General features: G+C 44.6%; 1 protein-coding gene across 1 annotated transcript in view; it reads left to right on the top strand.

Moving 5' to 3' along the window:
• The window catches only part of SEL1L3 (SEL1L family member 3), a 115,334-nt gene extending 97,203 nt beyond the window's left edge, over positions 1-18,131 (top strand). Inside the window, 7 exon segments of the mRNA XM_021101079.1 lie at positions 938-1,028; positions 1,160-1,244; positions 2,593-2,702; positions 7,335-7,462; positions 8,036-8,138; positions 8,221-8,293; positions 16,960-18,131. Of these exon segments, the coding sequence (XP_020956738.1) occupies positions 938-1,028; positions 1,160-1,244; positions 2,593-2,702; positions 7,335-7,462; positions 8,036-8,138; positions 8,221-8,293; positions 16,960-17,099 (730 nt within the window). The 3' untranslated portion in view covers positions 17,100-18,131.

Below are 22,445 nucleotides of genomic sequence, written 5' to 3'. Positions count from 1 at the left end.
AACTTCTCTACTTTTTTGAATACTCTTCCTCAACATCATTTTAAATGGCCTGGCCTGAAAGGAGCTGTCCCATTAATTTAACTAGTCACCGATTTTTCGATTTTTTAAAAAATTGTTTTCATTCACATAAACAGCTCCACCACGACCTCTGTTGCCATGACTCCTTGCACATGTTTCTGATTGTTTCTGTAGAATAACCCTCATGAGGCAAAAACTGTTGGGCCAGGTGGCATGTACAGTCTTAAGACCCTCCCCATTTAAGCGTGGCATTAATTGGCTTCTCACTAGCAGTGGTTATAGGAGTATATTATCTGCTCTTCCAAGCTCTTACCATTATCTGTATTATGAATTGGGTGCCAGTCTTTCAACAGATGAAAAGTGGTCTCATTGTTTTGCAATCATTCAATTACCCGTGGTGTCAAACAGTTATTTTTTTCAGACGTGTTTTTGGCCATTGGTATCAAGCCCCTTGTAAACTGCCTCTCCTTTGCCAAACTTTTAATGTACCACAAAAGCTCAGCTTTAATTAAGCTTGTTCAGAATCCTAAGCCCCATAAAGCCTTTCACAAAACAGGACTCGAAAGCGCAGCGCTTTTTCTTAATACCACTTATCTCCTCTAAGCGAGGATGGAAGGATTCAAGGACCAAAAGCTAATAGACTATTCCCCAGCCAGCCCTCGACATAGCATTCGGCCAGTAGAGGTAGCTGTTGTACCAACCAGCTCCCCAACCTTATCTGTGAGTTCAGCCTTTAAGAGAGAAAATAAATCAGTGCAGTATTTTTAACAACAGTGTTTATTTAAAAAAAAAAAAATTCATGATTTTGTGGTTTTAAAAAAATGCTTATTTTGTGCCCTCTTATGTGCGGCTGTAAAGCCCTCTGTGAATATTAGTAAGAGCCACTATGTGAAGTTTATTATTAATCATCTATTTTTAGGCACGAAGCTTTGCTGTATTATGTTTTAGCAGCAGAAACTGGAATTGAAGTGTCACAGACAAATTTAGCACACATCTGTGAGGAGAGGCCAGTAAGTAAATGTATTCTTCTCAGATAGAAGCTCTAAGGTTAAGGAGAATGAATTGGGGTTTATGGAGGCAAAATTAGCCACTTGGCAGAAATATTAATGAGTTAACTTTCTCTCCCCCTTCGCCCCCTCAGGACCTGGCCAAGAGATACTTGGGTGTTAATTGTGTTTGGAGATACTATAATTTCTCTGTTTTTCAAATCGATGCTCCTTCATTTGGTATGTATAGAGAAACGGGTGCTAAATTGAACCATTGGAGGCTTTTAATCTTTAGTAACAGGGAACATCTAACAGCTTTGTGTGAAGTGTGATATTTCTAAACAATTAAGAAAGAGAGTGAAAAATCTCAGCTATTAAGATCTTGCCTAAACTCTGCTCTCAGCCCCAAGCAATGTACTTCTCTTCCTCCACTGTCCATCAAATGCTTGGACCCGGCATTTCTAAGGAATCAGCAGGGATTCAAAAGAGACAGCTACTCTGGAGAGACTCCCTGGGCCAGTCACCTGCCTTTTTGCCCTCAGACAGATTCCCTGTCTTCCTGGCTCTGCTCTGATAGGAAACAGACCCTCAGGAACTACAGTTCCCAGACCGCTTTGCGCTGAGGCATTTGATTAATTTCAGCCAATAGGAGTCACTGGCAGCAAAGTGCAGGGTGGGAAGAAGTGAGAAGCCAAGTATTTCTCCCCTTCTCTCTCTGCTTTGGGCTGTGTCTCTGGCCATGGCTGCAATTTCCATGGCCCCAGCTCCTGCCTGGAGGTCTCTCCTCTGTAGCTCAGTTGGCCCCCAGCCCTAGGAACGTAGTAGCTTCTGGCATTGCTCATCTCTGGGTCACCTGCTGTTCCCCATTTGCCCTTTCAACCCTTCCAACATCCTGGTAACTGGTTCCCAGTTTTAAAATCCTGCTTTTGAAGTACCTGAAGAGGATTCTATTTTGCTCATTGGACGTTGAATGATGATACATACACTTTTGAACAAAACTTTTTTTCTCAGAGGGAAAATAAAACATATAGCTTAAACAGAGTGAAAAAAAAAAAAAAAAAAAAAAAAAAAAAAACCCTATCTGTCAGTCCTCAGACCCAGGCAGCAAAATCTTGGTGCCCCAAACCACCTTGGCTGGTTGGACTGTGAGGTGCAGACTGTGATTCTCACCAAGAGACCCATCAGGAGAGCTACCCAGCCAAGCAAGAAAATATGTCCAGAGGAGTTCCCGCTGTAACACAGTGGGATTGGCGGTGTCTTGGGAGCACTGAGACTCGGGTTCGATACCCGGCCCAAGTTAAGCGTTGCTGCCGCTGCAGTGTAGGATGCAACTACAGCTCACATCTGATCCTTGGCCAGGGAACTCCAAATGCCATGGGGTGGCCAAAAAAGAAAAAAAAAAAAGAATATGTCTAGAAATGGGGGTACCCAGTGCAAAAACCTTTTTTTCCCCCTTCTGACATCAGGGAACCCTAAAGATGGATCCCTATTCAAATTCCCTTGCAGTCATGCCAATGGGCCGATCATTTAAAATGTCGATCTGAAATAAGACCACTTCACCCACGAGCCTGTGCTTCTTGTCCTGCAGCCTATTTGAAAATGGGAGACCTTTACTACTACGGCCACCAAAACCAGTCCCAAGACCTGGAGCTGTCTGTGCAGATGTACGCCCAAGCAGCTCTGGATGGAGATTCCCAGGTAAACAGCAACAAAAAGGAGCTGCTGGTGATGCTCATTTGCGTGGTTGGGAGTCCTCCCAAGCTGTCTGTGTGTGCGTCAGTTCTGCAAAGTCACTTCTCATCCAGGTTCATGAGCCCCTCCAGCACCTGTCGGACAACTCTCAGCGGAATGGCGCACCTTTCTTGAACATGTACTGTATTGGCCATGCCATTCTCATGGCAATCTCGTGGGAATGGAGACTATTTTATAGTGGAGATTATATACCAAGGTTGTGACAAGGTGGTAAGTTGCTCAGTGCCAAACAGGTGAAGCAGCCAGAGCCTGAACCTAGGTCTTCTGGAGCCAAACCCAGGAGTCTTTCTACCAGATTCCATCAAACTCACTCACTAGGTAGGAACTCAAGAAATCAGAAACGGTCAAAATGAGAAGCAGTTTACTTGCATAGTTGGGCCAATACTTTGGCGACAGGACTTTCCTCTGGGTGACCTTTGTTTTTTTTGTTTTTTTTTTTTTGGTGGGGGAGGATCTTTTCTTTTGGAATGTTTTTTGAGTTATAGAAAAGTTGCATAGCAGGAGTTCCCATCGTGGCTCAGCAGAAACAAATCTGACTAGCATCCATGAAGACGTGCGTTCGATCCCTGGCCTTGCTCAGTGGGTTAAGGATCCAGCCTTGTCACACGCTGTGGTGTAGGCTGGCAACTGTAGCTCCAATTCAACCCCTAGCCTGGGAACCTCCATATGCCGTGGGCGCAGCCCTAAAAAGAAAAAAGAAGAAAAAAAAACCTAAGAAATCCATGTTGGTTGGATTAACTATACTTGAGACTTTATTTGAAGTTCACTTGTTTTTCCACTAAGATTATTTTTCTGTCTCAGGGTCCCACCCAAGGTCCCGCATTGCATTTCATTTGTCCTATTTCCTTAGTCTTTTTTCGATCTGGAACAGGTTCTATCTTTGCTTGTCTTTCATGACCTGGATACCTTTGAAGAATACTTGTCAGATACTTTGTAGAATGTCCCTCATTTTGGGGGCTGACTTTTGCTTTCTTATGAATGGATTGAGGTTCTGCCTTTGGGGTAAGAAGAGCCTGGATGCCATGCGTCCTTCTCACTGTGTCATATGAGGCCTTCGTGACGTCAGGATGTCGCGTTACTGGTGAGGTTGATCTCAGTCCCTCGGCGAAGGTGGTTTCTGCCGGGTTTTTCTTTCTGATTTGTAGATTTCTTGGGGAGATCGTTTGTGGCGATGTGAGTATTCTCTTTCCCCCCAGACTCCTGCCCCCTGACTTTCGTCTCCTTCGGTAAATCTTGCCACAGCTGCCGGGTGCTAACGACCCTTTTCTCTTTCTCTCGTTCCTTCTGCATCTGCCAGTCGGCTTTCCCTGTGAGGCTCTCAGGGCTCTTTCACGAGGGCAGCTGGAATAGCTGTGTTCCCCTCTCTCAGTGTGGCATTGTGATTTGTGATCTGATCACAGAACAAAAGTTGGAATCTTATGCCTACTCGGTCTTTTTTTTTTTTTTTTAAGGAGGTACTTTTTTTTTTTACCCACATCTCTGTCACCTTCATAGAAATACATACATGGCAAGTCACGCAGTCCCTGAGTCTTTGTTTTCTCATTCGTGAACCTCCTAGGTTATGAGGTGACATGTTTGGAGCCCAGCACTGCTCATGCTCAGTGGACAGGATCTATTCTCTTACTATTTCTTCCAGAAGGAAATAAGAGTTGGTGCCTCAAAGGATTGGCTAGAGAGCCAAACTCCCCTAGATGATATTAATTGTTACTCCGAATCCAGCCTGGACCTAATTCTTAATTCTGATTTTAATTTTTTTGAAAGATAATGTTATTAAAAACATTAAAGAATAATTTGTAAAGAGAAAAAAAAAATCGGAGAACACACCCACAATTCCATGTCAGGGGCCTTAGTCCTTGAGTCTTCGTATCCCTTTCTAGTCCCGGCCACAGGCAAGAGGATCACTGTAACAGCAACCAGAGCACACCGGCCGCTTGAAAAGTCTGCCCCTTCTCACATACTATACAAACGTGTACATTCTATCGCCTAGTGTTTGCAGCTTTGACTTAACTGCTGCCCTCATTCTGTTGAGTTGGTAGACTGTAATTTATTAACCTTTTTTTTGAAAGGGCCTCACCAGCAATACATGGAAATTCCCGGGCCACAGATGGATTCCGAGCCACAGCCTCAGCAATGCGGGATCCTTTAACCCAGGATGCAGGGCTGAGGATTAAACCCTTGGCTCTGCAGCAACCTGAGTTGCAGCAGTCCAACTCTTAACCCACTGTGCCACAGCGGGAGCTCCAGTTTACTAAGTTTTATCTTATGGGTGGACATTTATTCTCATTTGCTGATGTATCCAATGACTTGGCACGTGTATGTAGGTTCTGCCATCTGCCATGTCTTTTATTATTATTATTATTTTCTCCTTTAGGGCTGCAGAGTGGCAAATGGAAGTTCCCAGGCTAGGGGTCAAATCAGAGCTACAGCTGCCGGCCTACACCACAGCCATGGGACCAGATCCCAGGCACGTCTGCAGCCTACACTGCAGCTCATAGAAATTCCAGATCCATCACCCAATGAGCGAGGCCAGGGATCGAACCTGCCTCCTCATAGATACTAGTCGGGTTCATTACTGCTGAGCTTCGAAAGGAACCACTGCTTAGTGGTGGGGACACAAGAGTGAAATATTTTGCCTTCGTGGTATTTAGAGTCTATTAAGGAGGACATGAAAGTCATCTTCCATTGTGCTGCAATTACAGTGAGTGCCACAGTGAACATTTTTGTATTTCCATCTTTTGCTTTTGTTTGAATCATTTTGTTATAATCTGAGAGGTAGTATTACTGAGTCAAACAGTCTAAATGGTTTTATGGCTACGTAGTAATAGTATATTAACAACTTGCTTTCTGAAACTGTTTCCCAATTAATACACCACCAAGCAGTGCTTAAGCATAAAAAGATAACTGAAATCTTGTCAGTGCTGGATGTTTTCATGATTTAATTTTGATAATTGAATGATGATAAGGTAATGCTTCCATATTTTTTAAATTGCGTTTATTTAGCGGCTACTGGGGATTGGCACTTCTACATATTCTTCTCTAAGATAATTTACTCCTCATATGTTCTTACATGAATTCTCTTTGTCTGCTTATCTGTTGGAGTTCAGATTTTTTTTTAAAGTATAATTTGTTCTTTACACATTTGGCCCATAGATGATGAGCCTTAAGCTATTACCTTGCATACAAACATTCCCCTAGTTCACCCCGCACTTTATTTTAATCTTGTTATTTTGCCATTGTTCAGAGACTTTAAACTTTTAGAAAGTCATATTCTTCTTTTCTTCTAATATCTCAGGTTTTAAGTGTACAATCTTTTCAGAAGTAGAGAAACAGTCTATTTTGTGTGTGTGTGTGTGTGTGTGTGTGTGTGTGAAATTTAAAGATACCTAACACTTGTATCAATTTAAAGGTTATTTGGCAGTTTGATGGAGCTTGAGATTTGAGACTGAATCCTGTCTGCATTTTAATCCCCTTTCCAGCTGTGGGACCTAGGGCAAATTCCTTAACCCAGGGCCTCGTAATAATAGTGTAGACAATGATAGAGCCTATCTCAGTTTGTTGTTAGGAGGATTAAATGAATCCCTAGAAAAAAAACAATGCCTCACATACAGCAAACGCTCAGGAAATGCTGGCTGCAGTTATTTTTATGGTGATCATTACATAGCATGCTTGTGAGAGGCCTGGTGTTTACAGGGTAGGGAATGGTGATTTTTACTCAGAATCAACCAAAGAAAGGAAAGGAAGAAGGGAGGATATAAGTCATTAAAGCATGACTCAGTTCTTTGATGGGCAAAATGCTCTGGGGATTTATAAAGCTCTAACGATAAGCAACGTGTCGTGTTTTGTTTCTTCCTGGGGTCTGGCCACGAGCTCAGCTCATGATGGACAGTCCATCCCCTCCAGGTGCTCGAATAGTTTCCATCCTTGATGAAGCACCTCACCGTCAGGCTCTTAACTGTTATTTATTGGACCTGCGCAGCCCAATAAGGCAGGTCCTACCCCTGTGAGCCATGAACACGATGTATAATAAAGAAAAGGTAGCAAAGTGTGCCAGCGTGCCAAGGGGCATCAAGAGAGCACATTCTCCATCCTGGCCTAGGAAAGATGAGACAGACACTGGTGCATTATCCTCTGCAGAGAGACCCTGTCTACTTGGAAGGTCAGCCATGAGCAGCGCCCCAGCCGTAATTAGCTACACTGCTGACATGCGAATGGTGACCCAGCGTATGGTCTGTGATGGACGTCACCCTTGACTCAGTATTCCGGTTTGTAGATGATCCGAGGGCACATTTTCCAGAGAGTTCTGTTTTGAAAGCATGAGCAGCAAAGGACAGATGCCCCCGGTTGACTGGCTTCTGAGCAGATGGGACACAGCATTCTCTGAAAGCCTCCTGGTTCTCCTGCAAATAAGTTTCTCAGATGCATATATTTAGGGAAACAATTCATCAGTGACGGATGACAAAACCATCTGGCTCTAGGGACTGGAAAACAAAAATCTCGAGGTTGTAAAAGTTGACATTCTGCTGAAGGGTGCGTGTCCAAGTTTTCTTATATGGAGTTTGGTTTGTGGCTTGTTTGCAGGGATTTTTTAACCTGGCCCTGCTAATCGAGGAAGGTGCTATAATCCCACATCATATTTTGGATTTCTTAGAAATTGACCCGACCATCCATTCTAATAACATCTCCATCCTCCAGGAACTGTACGAAAGGTGAGTTCAGAGTCTCTGTAATCCTGGGGCAGCTGCAGCGGGGAAGCCAAGTGGGTGGTGTTTGCTTTTTGGTTCGAGTTGGTCTTCCCGCTTGTTTTCTCATGTAGGTGGTTTTAAAGGGCTCAGGATTTGTTTCCATTAGCGAACAGTCAGCTGGACCCAAACTTAATTCCCTTTTCAGATTCTGAGGCTTAGGATATAGAATGTGCTTGATCTGAAGTTAAAATGTCCCATTAGATGATGCTTTTCTGCAAGATGGGAATTCTCCAGTGTCTGGACTTTGGACCAAAGTGTTGCTCAGCAGCCCCCAGGCTGCAAGGACCTCCTTGTCCTATCTTTTTATGAAGGATTGGACTGACTTTTTTTTTCTGAGATTTCTGCCAGGATCCTAGAATTTCTGGGGAGGCTCAAACCTCTCAGAACTGGCTTGCTTCCTTTTTTCTCTCATCTTCCATGTGCTTGTTGGACCCAAAGCGAAAGGGCGTGGGCTCAAGGGTCTGCAAATACCAGTCGTTAAGTAATGCTTACCAAGGTCTGCCAGCGTGTTGGATGCCCTGTGCTTCTTGTGTGCAGGTGCTGGAGCCACAGCAGCGAGGAGTCCTTTAGCCCCTGCTCCCTGGCCTGGCTTTACCTTAACCTCCGGCTTATGTGGGGCGCCGTCCTGCACTCCGCCCTGGTAAGAACCGTCTCCCCGCAGCCCTGCCCTCGTGGTTCCTGCCTTTTATCGGTCATCTGACATGTGCTTTGGACGTTTGCAGATCTACTTTCTGGGAACCTTCCTGCTGTCTGTATTGATCGCCTGGACTGTGCAGTATGTCCAGTCTGTCTCAGGTAAAGATTTATAACAAGCCAGGGCAATATAAAAAACGAAAGGATTCCTTTTCCCTACTAGAAAAATGATGCTCTCCCTCTTCCTGCCCTTGGCCATGCCATTTCCTTTCCTTACAAGGGTCGTTCACAGAGTGGGGGTCGCCCCTAGGGCTGTATCGTGATCTCTGGCTGATGGGAGGCTCCAATTATATTCTTCAAAGGAAGCAAGTATTTTTTTAAATAAGACGCTTAAAAAACTCAACAAAGATGTCCCTCCCACTGAAAATGCACTTGCTAGAGAAGGAAAAAAAAAAAAGGAGTTCCCATTGTGGCTCAGTGGGTTAAGAACCCGACATGGTGTCCCTGAGGATATGGGTTCGATCTCTGGCCTCATTCAGGGGGTCAAGGATCCCGCATTGCCACAGTCTGTGGCAGAGTTCGCAGATGCCACTCGGATCCCAAGTTGCCGTGGCTGTGGCGTAGGCTGGCAGCTGCACCTCTGATTCGACCCCCTAGCCTGGGAACGTCCATATGCCGCAGGTACAGCTTCAAAAAGAAGAAAATACACCTGCTCTCAAAACTACATCTTGTGTGCCTTGAAACACAGTTCTGAGGCCCCCTCCAGCACCACGTATTTTTATTTATCCTAGTCAAGGAATGTGTGGACGATAAACAAGCACTTGCAATGAATAAAAATACTCAGCCATTTAGATTCGGAGGGAGGGGCCAGGAAGACTGTAAAGCCAGCATCTAGTCTAGTGTGGCTTCCCAGGCACCATTACTCTTCTGAGCTAGTGTGAGGCAGTAGTTAAGGAGATGGACCCCCGGTCCTTTCCAGCTGGATCTAACATCCAGGCTTAGCTACTCATTAGCTATGTAACTTATGGCCAATTGTTTCACCTTCCCGACCCCTCAATTTCTCATCAGTAAAATGAGGTTATAATAGTAGCTGTTTCTCAGAGATGTTAAGAAGGTTCAGTGGGAGAAAAAAATGCACATAATACACCAGAATAACTACGGTAGTTAAATGTTAGCTGTTCTATTTATTTGGCAGCTAAAACCCTCTCGGATAAGGATAGCTGTCAAGCGTCTCCTCTTCCCTACGAGACCATACGCTGAGTCAGAGGAAGCTCTTATGACCTCACCCTTAGTAGGTGCACAAATTTGCAAACGTCTTGGAGTTCCCGTTGTGGCGCAGTGGTTAACAAATCCGACTAGGAACCATGAGGTTGCGGGTTCAATCCCTGGCCTTGCTCAGTGGGTTAAGGATCCGGCGTTTCCATGAGCTGTGGTGTGGGTCACAGATGCGGCTCGGATCCCGTGTTGCTGTGGCTATGGTGTAGGCCGGTGGCTACAGCGCCGATTGGACCCCTAGCCTGGGAACCTCCATATGCCAAGGCAGCGGCCCAAGAAATGGCAAAAAGACCAAAAAAAAAGAAAAAAAAATTGCAAACATCTCTCAGTGGAGGTTTCCAGTTCCCCACCCTCTTGAATGGCTGCAGAGGGTCAGAATCACTCACCAAGACCAGTAGGGACACTTACAAATGGGTCTGTAAGGACTGGACATGACGTTGGAGCACTGGCACAGCTGCTGTTATTTGCGTGGCGGATAATGAAAAGCAAAAGGAGCGCATTTCAGCACAGGTTGGAGGGTGAAACGGAAGCCTCTGTTCCGAGAGGTGAATACAGAATCATTTCCCCTGATTTACCTGAGGAAGTTAACAGGCAACCATCAAAAGCCCTTCCAGCTTAGATGCCCTGTGCTATGCTGGCTGATAAATTCTCCTCATGCAAATTCTGTCCTGTCCCTAAATTTGTTGCCAGGTATAGCACATTTATTTTGCATCTTGTCAGTGTTTTCCATTTCAAATTATCTTTGTCATTTTTATTCTGTAGAAATATTGTTATGATTATTACAAATGCAATTCCGTTAGAGGAGCTGAAAATTGTCTTTATGATTTTATGCCAGCTGGTAGCCATGAAAATTCATGGGCTGGTGGAATGGCTTTTATCAGAAGTCGTCTTGTTTTTTCCTTTCTCCGGCTTCATTATCAATCCCTCCGCATTCCCATCTCCCCGTCCCTCCCACCTTTTGATATATTTTCCTCTTTCTCTGTATCCTTTGCTCTTTCACACATTTTTTTTCAAACTTTTTCACTCACTTCTTCCTCTAAGTACCTCTTCCACTCTTGGTACACATTGGCGATGTCAGGATAGGACCTTCAAAATAATTTAATTCTGGAGTTCCCGTCGTGGCACAGTGGAAATGAATCCGACTAGGAACCATGAGGTTGTGAGTTTGATCCCTGGGCTCGCTCAGTGGGTTAAGGATCCAGCATTGCCGTGAGCTGTGGTATAGATTGTAGACGCGGCTCGGATCCCACATTGCTGTGGCTGTGTGTAGGCTGGCAGCTACAGCTCTGATTAGACCCCTAGTCTGGGAACCTCCATATGCCACGGGTGCGGCCCCAAAAAGACAAAAAAAAATTTTAATTCTGTGCCCATCATCTTACAGATAAATAAATTGAGGCTCAAGGAATGAAGTGGTCTGCCCGAAACCGCAAAATAAAGTGCAGGAAAAGATGAAGGGCAGCAGAATTGCAAACTTTTTCACTGTCACAATACTTTAAAACAGTGGCTACCATCTGTCTCTGACCCATGTCCCCTTACAGAAGATGCATTGTTCAACCATTTTCGGTACCCTGAAATGAATGGCAAGCACACACTTGCAGACATGCTTTCATTTACTTTTTTTCTTTTTATGGCCGCACCCATGGCTTATGGAAGTTCCCAGGCGAGGGGCTAAACCTGTTGCCTACACCACAGCCACAGCAACACCAGATCTTAACCCACCGATCCAGGCCAGGGACTGAATCCACGTCCTCACAGAATCAACATCAGGTCCTTAACCCACTGAGCCACAACAGAACTCCCACACTTTCTCTTTTAATAATGCCCTTGGAGTTCCCTCTGTGGTGCAACGGGATTGATGTTATCTCTGGAGCACAGGGATGCAGCTTCGATCCCTGGCCCAGCACAGTGGGCTAAGGATCTGGCATTGCTGCAGCTGCAGCCTAGGTTAAAAGCTGCAGCTTTTGGATCTGATACCTGGCCAGGGAGCTCCGTATGCCGTGGCTTAGCCAAAACAAACAAATCAAAAATGCCTTACCAGCAATATAAAGAAGAAATAGAAAGAGAGCAATTATAATAAAATAATAAGTATTTCAATATGTAAATTCTAGCATTATGCTTCTTATTTTGATGTGCACAGGAATCAACCAGGGATCTGATTAAATTCATATTATTTTTGTTTTGTTTTGTTTTCTGGCCAAACTCCCCCCTGTGGAAGTTCCCGGGCCAGGGATAGAACCCGAGCCACTGCAGTGATGACACCGGATCCTTAACCTGCTCATGCCACAAGGGAACTCCTAAATGCATATTCTGAGTCAGTCAGTCAGTCTGGGGATGGCTCTGGGATCCAGCATTTCTTACAAGGCTTCAGGTTATGTCCACCTAGACCACCTGACACTCCGTGGGCCACGCTTAGAGCCTAGAAATTTTAAAAAGTCTCTACATGGAGTTCCTGTTGTGTTGCAGTGGAAATGAATCCGACTAGCATCCGTGAGGATGTGGGTTTGATCCCTGGTCTCACTCAGTGGATTGGGGATTCGGCTTTGCAGTGAGCTGTGGGGTAGGTCGAAGATGAGGCTTGGCTGTGACCCGGCAGCTGTAGCTCCAGTTAGACCCCGTTCTAGTCTGAGAACGTCCATATGCTGAGGGTGTGGCCCCCAAAAGCGCTCCCCCCAAATTTAATAAATAAAAAAATAAAAAGTCTCCACATAGTTCCAAAATGTTCCCCCACAGGGGCACCTACCAGCCCTGTAAGGACTAGCATTGACTTAAATTATGTCGTAAATTATTTCCATATTTTTTTAAAGTCCTCAACATAAGTACAAATGAGTCAGTCACTTTGAAATAAGAGGGTGCTCCATCAATGAGTGGGTGACGGGGCAGGGGCCACTGAGGCACAAAAAAGCAGGAGAGGTGCACTGTGTCGGGCCCACCGAGGGCAACGTTTCTACCACTGGCACCTCCCTGATGAGCCAGTGCCATAAGCCTCCCCATGGAAAGGGGGCAGGTGTCTTCGCTGCTGGCAGCAGCCTTAGTGCAGTGATGCAGACACAGGAATGCAGCCTGGGTGCCGACTGCCAGCGTAGAGAGACCAGATTTAAGAGTTAGAAACCTCTTTCAGGTTGCTTTGTGCTGTAAGCTAGGGATCTTTATCATTTTGTGATTTGCATTTTTTCCCCAGTCAGTTGTTTTAAAAACGAATGACTTATGGTCGAACCTTTAAATTGAGCTGTCCATCCATTTTGTGTTCAGCTCCAGCTACCTTCCTCTGCCTCTTGAGTTTATACACTTTGTGATATATAGTCAACACTTCAGCACATTTGCCACATTAAATTGCCCTGTGTTCAGAAGGCCAGTGATGCGGCACAGTAGCTAACAGCACAGGCTGCTAAGATTCTGGCCCGCCACAAGCTGTGTGACCTTGGCCGAGGGAGGGACCCTCTCTGTGCCTCAGTTTCCCATTCTCTAAAATAGTGGAAATAGTAGTATATCTGCCTCTGTAGTGTAGTTGAGAGAATACATATAAAGTACTTAGAACTCAAGAAATCTTAGCTGGGAAAAGAATAAGCCAGTTATAAAGACAAAAGAGAGAGAGAGAGAAAGAAGGAAGGAAGGAAGGAGGGAGGGAGGGAGGGAGGGAGGAAAGAAAGAAAGAAAGAAAGAAAGAAAGAAAGAAAGAAAGAAAGAAAGAAAGAAAGAAAGAAAGAAAGAAAGAAAGAAAGAGAAAGAAAGAAAGAAAGAAGGAAAAGAGAAAAGAAGAGGAAATGAGGAAAGAAGAGGAAAGGAGGGAAAAAAAGAAAGATTAGCTCTTAGCTCCTAAGGAACGATGCTCTCTGGGGCATTTTACCTGCAATTCAAGCATCCTGACAGCAGGTAGCACCCACACTTCGAGCGCTTAGTTTACCTTAGTAAGTAGCAGACACTATTACCAGAGTCTAGCATGCTTTTCTAGGCTGTTGGACTTTTTCTAAGACATAAAACTCTTTTTTAAAAGACAGCTAAACAAGACATTGACGAGCCTAGCAAGCATACCAAAACAAGTACACAAAAAATATTGTATCCAAAAAAAACCTCTTTCATTTTTCTTTGATGGAAACTTGTTTTTGATTCCTAGCTTGCATTCCACCAGGGGGCTCAGCCTTTCTTGACGCTGATGCCTCCCAGGAAGTGCAAAGGCCCTAGGTCTTGCGCAGCACTAACCGCTCAGACGGGCAGCTCAGCCATCTGATAGCAGAATACACTACTGCCCCAGACCTACCCTGTTCTCTCAGGTCCATCGGCTTCGCAGCTCCTGGGCACCTACGAGGCCCATCATCTTTTACGAAAGCTGAGCACCTAGCCTTTTTTTCATCCAGGTTTTCCTTTCTCAGATTGCAAAAGGGAAAAGGTGAGGGCTCCACGGTGGGTACCCCCGCAGCCAGGCTCAGTCAGTTCCCCACACTCTGAAAGCCTGCTTGCCCAGCCTCATTGCATCACTCAGGCACTTTCCCTCCCCCTGCCTGTCAAGGACACTGAGCATAACTGCCTTCAAGGACTCGGGCTTTTGGAAAAAAAAAAAAAAAATCCCAAAGTATGTCTAGAACCATCTCCATTGCTGTCCTGCCACAAATCTCCCCTGAGACCGAAAAAGTGTGGAGCCCAGCTGGCCACCTGGCAGAAAATCAAGCAGAGAATAGAGGGACAGAGTTCCCACTGTGGTTCAGCAGGTTAAGAACCTGAGCGGTATCCATGAGGACTCGGGTTCGATCCCTGGCCCCGCTCAGTGGGTTAAGGATCCAGTGTTGCCTTGAGCTGCAGTGTAGGTCACAGACACAACTCGGATCCTGTGCTGCTGTGGCTGTGGCATAGGCTGGCAGCTAGCTGCAGCTCCGATTCGACCCCCAGCCTGGAAAGTTCCATATGCCACAAGTGCAGCCCTAAAAAGACAAAAAGAATAGAGGGAAGAAATGTAAACAACCACTTTGAAGAGAGAGTCCTGCCTTCCTAGTCTTAGTGTGACCATCATGTCTAAACAGAATAGACAGCCAGGAGCAAGATCTGACAACCCCAGCACCGGGAGCATCCTTTCGCACCGGTGCCGGCATGTTGGAAACATTCATGATTTCCTATTCAAAACATTCATAATTTAAGCCTACTCATCCTTTTCGTCTAAGTGGTGAGGCTAGTGGTCTTGACAAAGAGTCAGATGATGTGAACAAGATTCATTAAACCTTTTCCGACTCTTCTCCTGTCCTCCGCATTTCCAGTTAATGAGGTTTCTACTAAAATTACAGCAAAATGTCACCAAGTGGCGCTCATGAAAAAAAGCAGTAGCCTTAAAGTCAGAGTGATTTAATGGTGAGATTTTACTTTTCTCCTGTCTCATTACCCTTCATGCCCTCCAGGTGTCTTGACGCATAAGACACGTTGAAATGACATGGATCTTGTACGTGGACTGGATCGTTCTGGATCCAGAGGCTAGATCTGATTCACAGCATATGATTTCCAGAACTTTCCTCCCTCACCTCTGTACCCTGCCCCCCACTCCCCCGCAAACCCTTTGTAGCTATTCTGTTATCTCCAGATTCAACCAATATTTTCTCTCCTATTCTTCTTTCCTTTATGCTCCCATCTGGTCAACTGGCACACAGATACTTTTCCTACATTGGCTCACAATAGACGTTGGCAAAGTTTTTCTGTGAAAGGGCCAGATAATAAACATTTGGGGCTGTGAGGGCCGTCTCTGTCACAGCCACTCAACTGTCATTATGGCGCACAAGCAGCCATGGATGATTCTGGAAAACACAGGGAACAATTCCGCTCATCTCCAATAAAACTTGCCTGTGGACCTGAAGGCTTGAATCTCATAGGTTTCTCACATGTCACAAAATAACACTCTGCTCTTGATTTTTGATCAATCATGTCAAAATGCAAAAACCCGTTCTTAGATGGCAAACCAGACAGAAACAGGCAGCAAGCCACATTAGGCAGCCGGGCTGCAGTCTGCCAGCTCAGGGCCAGCTCTTGCTTATTCTCACTAATGTACTGAAAATGGTCCCCCAAGCAGCAAAGGCTCCAAAAAATCACTTCTCTTTGGCTCTGGAATATATGCTGTAATTTCTTAAGCAGCCTGCTGATTTTCCTGGTTACCTTGATTCTAGTCCGGTAATCAAATTAGCACGGATTCCAGGTGAGTGGAGACAAAGAGGCCACTTTAAAATTATGATGGGCTGTGGGGGGTTTTGTCCATGATTGCAAATCCCCGATGGAAATTCGAGAGTTCTCACATGGATAATAACAAACTTACTGCTGAAACATGGAGCATTTTTATTCTGCTCCAACAAGACGATTTAAGCGGTGGCAACAGTAATTAGGCATTCCTTCTGCATTTACTCATTGGCACTTTTTTGTTTTAATCAGAAAACTGATTGCTGATTTATCTTGTTACCATGGTGATTTAAACATTTCCCTGAGCTGGAAAAGGAAAAATACACGCCTTCGTACTTCATTAACTTTCGCAGAGAGTCATCAGAAAGATAAATCTTAGGGCCCAAAAAAGTCTTGGATACTGCCTGATCTGAGCCCCCCAATTCACAGATGAGGAAACTGAGACCTGATTTTAGGACTGAGGTGTCTGCTGTTCGATATCTACCCCAGAGTCACTTGTTATTGGTAGATAAATGAGACTTGCCCAAAACAGGTCTCCTGACTCCAGCAAATCATTTTGTACTCCATCAATGGGCCTCATGGTCCCTGCCATGGTCAGATCGCTTGTCAAAGTGACGGCTTTGACCTAGAAGCCTCATTTATTATTCAACCCTGGGTGCCTTCCCATCACCACCACCACCGCGACCACTGTCCTATTCTTTCAGAACAATCTCTGGAGTCATAAGGTCTTCTACAGATACTAGAAGGTGCTCTTTGGAGAATTCCTTTGCATATTCAAAGAGGTCAAGGGCGTTCAAGCCTATTCCTGAATTTCCTAGAACAGCCTCTTGTAGGTAGAACTCCTCCAGAAGGGTTTATCTAGAAGTCAGATTGTCAATATGTAGTGGCATCTTCTGCAAGTCCATACATTTCAGGATGGACATTTGGGAACCTTTTTAATTTATTTCTTGTTTTATATCTTGTTGTCTTTTTAGAGCTGCACCCAAGGCATATGGAGGTTCCCAGGCTAGGGGTCCAGTAGGAGCTGTAGCCACCAGCCTACGGCACAGCCACAGCAATATGAGATCCAAGTCACGTCTGCGACCTACACCACAGCTCATGGCAACACCAGATCCTCAACCCATTGAGCCAGGCCAGGGATCAAACCTACTTCTCATGGATGCTAGTTGGCCTTGTTAACCGCTGAGCCACGACAGGAATTTCTGGGAACCTTTAAAAATGGTCCCACCTACTGAAGGTTGTCTAAGACTCAAGGGCTGCCGAGCTGGATTAAGAGCACTGCGTAAAAGCAAACTAGCAATCATTTGTACTGAGCGTGACCACCGTGCTTGCTAGGGTCGAGATATGGGGGTGTGTCCTATATGCACCGTCTTGAATATTCAGCCCCTGTTGTGCCTGTGTCTCTGCAGCCAGCAGTTCCCATCCAACACCAGCCCAGTCTTCCTCAGACCCTCCTGCCCCCACTGCAAGTCCAGCTGTGACTCCAGCTACAGATGCCTCTGCTCAGGACCAGCCCACGCTCACTAATAATCCAGAGCCACGTGGGTGAACTGTGCCCTCCAGGTCCTTCCTGATGAGAAAGAAGCCTTTCAACCGCTGGTATTGGAAAGCTGGGCAGGGCATTCGGCACCTTAAATGTCTTGTCAACTGGATGCGAATTTTGCACTTGGTGTCTTTATCTTTTTTTTTTTTTTTTTTTAATCAAGGAAATACCCAGAGCAGACAGTGGTTATACCAAAGGTTATCAAATAAATACAAGGAGCTTCCTGGTCGCAGGCATGCCAGGAGGTACACTGCGTCACGGAGATGTCTGCTGCTGATGAATGTGTGTGGGGGAAGCCAGAGTTTGCCCTGTATAAGGTGTAGACATATAGGGTGTATAAGGTGCATCTGAATCCTTACACACCGAAATGTATTTTAAGAATCTCCATCCCTTGTTCATTCCCTTTTCTTAAAGAACAGAACATGGTAATATTTTGGTACTTGTGTTTGCCGCTGCCCTGCTCCTCGCAGTCCCATGGACAGATTTCAGTTGGATTTCCAAGACCTAGCAGTTCTAAGGCATCTTGAAGCAAATAGGTTATGGCTGGAAATACAGGGAAGGCGATGGCTTTGTAAATCGGTTTACATTTCTCTCCTTGAGTTTTTCTAGGGTCGTAGTGCTTCCGAATCATTTAATGATGCTGTTGGCAATCGTTTACTTTTCAATTGCAATCCGTAAAATAACATGTAGAAAATTCTTAGTATTTAAGTGTAGTCTTCTCCATGAATCACCCGTTAGAATAGACTGGCAGCCGTGGAATAGGCAGGAAATAAGCCTTTAGCTCATAGTCTCATTCCCCACCCTTTATGCCTGCCTGCATCTGTGTAGGGGTGTGTGTGTGTCTGTGTGTATGTGTCTGTGTCTGTGTGTATGTGTGTGTGTGTGTGAGAGAGAGAGAGAGATTGGGGATGAGCAGACTATCTACACTGTATGTTGCTAAGGTAATAAATAAATCAGTAATGCAATATTGTGGGTTCAAACTCCTCTTTGCACTACTTTATTTACAGTAGTAAATAAAAATTATTTTTATACCATTGACTCCTGGAAAGTGGCTTTTTTTTTCTTTCTCATAGGTACTGTTGTCATCATACAAAGCCCTAAGGTCCATGCATTCTCCTTAAGGCGGCAAAAAAGTTCCTTTATGAGAGGTCTTATTTCTAGCAACCATTAACATTTGTGGATATAGAGGTGGCCAGAGGCACCTCTGCAAGAATCCCAAGCTCAGGGCCCTGCCCTGTGATGTTTGCACAGCATCAGCCGTTGTTTTGGCTGTTCTGAGGCTGAACTGATATCGGTTCTGGGTTAAGTCTGTGGCCCAGCCTCTTTCTCCTGCCTATGCTGTGTGTATTGGTCTTGTTTGTGCAAAGGCTGGCCTTCCTGCTTGAGAAAGAGCCAGACTTTGGAGTCAGACAGCTCCAGATTCAAATTCTGATAGGTAGCTTACCAGCTCAGTCATCTTGGGTGAGTGATTAACCTCTCTGAGCCTCGGATTACTGCGTTCTAAACTAGGGGCAATAAAATCCACCTCTTGGGCTTTTTGTGAGGCTTAAGCGGGAGAACATATGTAAAACTCTCAGGACAGTGCCCTGGACAAGATTGGTGGTTATTTATGAGCAAGAGAAGTCTGAGGAGCCAGATCAAGGGCTCTTTGATCTTCCTAGAGCCTCTTTGTGGCAAGCACACCCATTCCCCAGCTGCTGGAAACATAGGCTTTGGACAGTTCCCGGCCGCATCCTTCCCTGGGCTTTGCCATCAGCTGCAGGGAGCTGCCCAAGGTTAAATCCTTGCAAGAGCAGCTCACGGCCAATGGCTCATTGCTGTCAGGAGGCTTTCTCAGTCTCAGCTCTTTTGGGGTCAGGCAGTTTTTGCTGTGGGCAGCCTGTCTTGTGCATTAGGTTGTAAAGCAGTGGGATTACTGGTCTCTACCCACTAGATGCCAGACGTGCCTGCAGCCATCCCCCCACCCCCCAGCTGTGACAGCCGAGAATGTCTCCAGACATTGCAAATACTCCCCGGGGAGCAAAATCAACCCCCCCCCTTCACCTTGGTAATGATTGATGTAGGAAAGCCAAGGTTCCCTGCCTCGGTTTGGAACAGTCCTTGAAGCATCACCCCTACTCCAGAATAACACCTTGGCGGCGCTGTCATTAGAGTTCAATTTCTTCCTCTGCCCCATCCCAGCGTTCGCATAGGCTCTCCTGACACTGCTGCCATAAACCTTCACGTACAGCTCGGCACCTCAGAGTCTGTTTCCAAGGAGCACAGCCAGCTTAGTCGTATCAGAGTAGCACAGACTGTGGCTCAAGCAACGGAAGTTATTTCTTTGCAGTATGGAAACTAGAAGTTCAAGATCAGGGGGTCCGCAGGGCTGGCTCGTCCTGAGACCTTGGTGTGTGGAAGGCTGTCTTCTCCCTGTGACGTCCGTGGTGGTCCCTCTGTGTGTGTCTCTGTCTTAGTCACTCCTCCTCCCAGGACACCAGTCCTGGTGGATGGGGACCCACCCTAATGACCTCATTTTGCTTGAAGCATCTCTTGGAGTTCCATCGTGGAGCCGCAGCAACGAATCCGACTAGTATCCATGAGGATGCAGGTTCGATCCCTGGCCTCGCTCAGTGGGTTAAGGATCCAGTGTTGCCACGAACTGTGTTGTAGGTCGCAGACATGGCTTGGTTCTTACATTGTTGTGGCGGTGGTGTAGGCAGTCAGCTGGAGTTCTGATTGAACCCCTCACCTGGGAACCTCCCTATGCCACAGGTGCAGCCCTAAAAAGAAAAAAAAAAAAGTATCTCTTTAAAAGCACTATTTCCAAATACAATCACATTCTGTGGTGCTGCAGTCAGGCGGGGAAGAGCGGGGTGTTAGGCCTTCAACTATGAATTTTGAGAGGACACAATTCAGCCCATAATACCAAGAAGAACACCGTGGGAAGCTGGCTCTTTGGAAAAAAGTCAGTGAAACTGATAAAGCTCTTGAGAAAAGACGCACAATTGCCAATGTCAGAAATAAATGATTTCACTACAAATTCTAGAGACACAAAAAGAATAGTAAGGGAATATTCTGGAAATGTTATACCAACAAATACGGCATCTTACATAAAATAGAAAAGTCATAAACTGCCAAAGCTAATGTAGGAATAGATAAGCTGAGGTACAGCTTTTAAGGAAATTGAATTCATAGTTTAAAGACCTCCCAAAAGAAAATTCCAGGCCCGGATGGCTGTAGTGGTGAAGTCTATCAAACATTTAAGAAAAATGTAATACTAACCCTATACCAATATTTTTATAAAAATAGAAGAGGAGGGAATACTTTTGAACCTATTTTATGAGGCCAGCATTACCTTTAAAATCAGACAAAATATTACGAGAAAAGAAAACTGAAAGAAAAATCGTTTCATAAATCAGCCTCATAGAGAGTTCCCGTTGTGGCTCAGTGTAACAGCCCAACTAGTATCCATGAGGATGCGGGTTTGATCCCTGGCCTCGCTCAGTGGGTTAAGGGTCCAACGTTGCTGAGAGCGGTGGTGTAGTTCATAGATGCAGATTGGATCCGGAGTTGCTGTGGCTGTGGCACAGGACAGCAGCTGTAGCACTGATTCAACCCCTAGCCTGGGAACTTCCTTATGCAGTGGGTGGGGCTCTAAAAAAAAAAAATCATCTCAAAAAGGATCATAGATCTAAATGTCCAGACTAAAATTGTAAAGCATCTGGAAGAGTATACTAGTATTCCTGAATATGGCAAAGACTTTTTGTGTGTGTGTAGGACACAAAAAATCACAAATTGTAAATGAAAAAATCAGTAAATGGACTTGATCAAAATGAGAAACTCTTGCTCTTTGAAAGACACTGTTACACAAATGAAAAAGCAAGCCACAAAGTGGGAGAATATATCTGCAAAACAAAAATGTATATGGCAGAGGACTTGAATATAGGATATGTAAAGAGCTTTTGCAACTCAATAATAAAAGACCAGAAACTCAATACAAAAAAAAAGGGAGAAACAAACTCAATGAAACAACCTCCTCCTCAAGCTAGTTACGGGATGGCGAGTAAGCATACTGAAGATACACTCAATGTCATTAGACATAATGGAAATGCAAATTAAAACCACATTGAAATACCACGGCATATTCACCAGAATGGCTAAAATTAAGGAGACTGATCACACTAAGTGCTCACAAGGTCATGAAGCAAATGATCCTCTCCTTTCTTGCTCATGGGAATGTAAAAAGATACAATCACTTAAATAGTTTGGCAGTTTCTTAAAAAGTCAGTAGTATATTCCAAAATTTAGTGTTGCCAGACAAAATAAAAGATACCAAGTTAAATCTAAATTTCACATAAGCAGTGAGCAAATTTAGATTTCACATAAACAGTGAACAAATATAGGCATGTCCTAAATATCCCACAGGACATATTTATACTAAAAAATTACTTGTTTATCTAAGGTTCAAATTTAATTGGGAGTTCTGCATTTTTATTTACATAATCTGGCAACCCTCCTTCGCATACAACCTAACCACTCCATTCCTAGGTTTTCACTCAAGAAAAATAAAAATACGTGTCCACTGGTACACCAATGCTCATAGCAGCTTTCTCTGTCATAGCCCTACACTGGACGCAGCCCAAATGCCCATGAACAGAAGAGTAGATAAACAAATTACAATACATCCGTAAAAAGGACCTCTATCCCGTAATAAAAAGGAATGAACTACTGATACACAAAAAACGTGGATGAACATCAAGTAATTATGCTTAATGAGAGAAGTCAGACCAAAAAAAAGATGCATATCAAATTGTTCCATTAACATAAAATTCTCGAAAATGCCAGCTACTCTATGACTACCTAGAACATGTAAAGATTGGAGTGAATGTAGGAGAATGGATGTTTTTGCATGTCTCAGAGTGATATTTTCCTTATTTTGATTGTGATGATGGATGTACTTCTGTAGACATATTTCAAAACTCATCAGGTTTTACTCTTCGAATATGTGCGGTATATTTCCTGTCAATTATACCTCATTGAAGCTGTAAAATTTTATTTCTAATGTTCCTTTACTGTGTAAATAACAGTGTATGAAACTCCAGTGGATGAAAAAGCATTTCACTTACTTGCAGAAATAAGACCAAGAAATATAAAAAGTTAAATAAAAGCACAGGTGTTAAAGGAAATGAAATTCTGGTTGATATTTGCTAATATTAAACCAGTGTGGGAGTTCTCGTCGTGGCTCAGTGGTTAACGAATCCGACTAGGAACCATGAGGTTGCGGGTTCGTTCCCTGCCCTTGCTCAGTGGCTTAAGGATCTGGCGTTGCCGTGAGCTGTGGTGTAGGTTGCAGACGAGGCTCGGATCCTG

Source organism: Sus scrofa, chromosome 8, assembly GCF_000003025.6.
Source record: "Sus scrofa isolate TJ Tabasco breed Duroc chromosome 8, Sscrofa11.1, whole genome shotgun sequence".
Taxonomy (NCBI): domain Eukaryota; kingdom Metazoa; phylum Chordata; class Mammalia; order Artiodactyla; family Suidae; genus Sus; species Sus scrofa.
The sequence above is the reverse complement of the archived record's forward strand: the minus strand, read 5'-3'. Positions and strand labels throughout refer to the sequence as shown.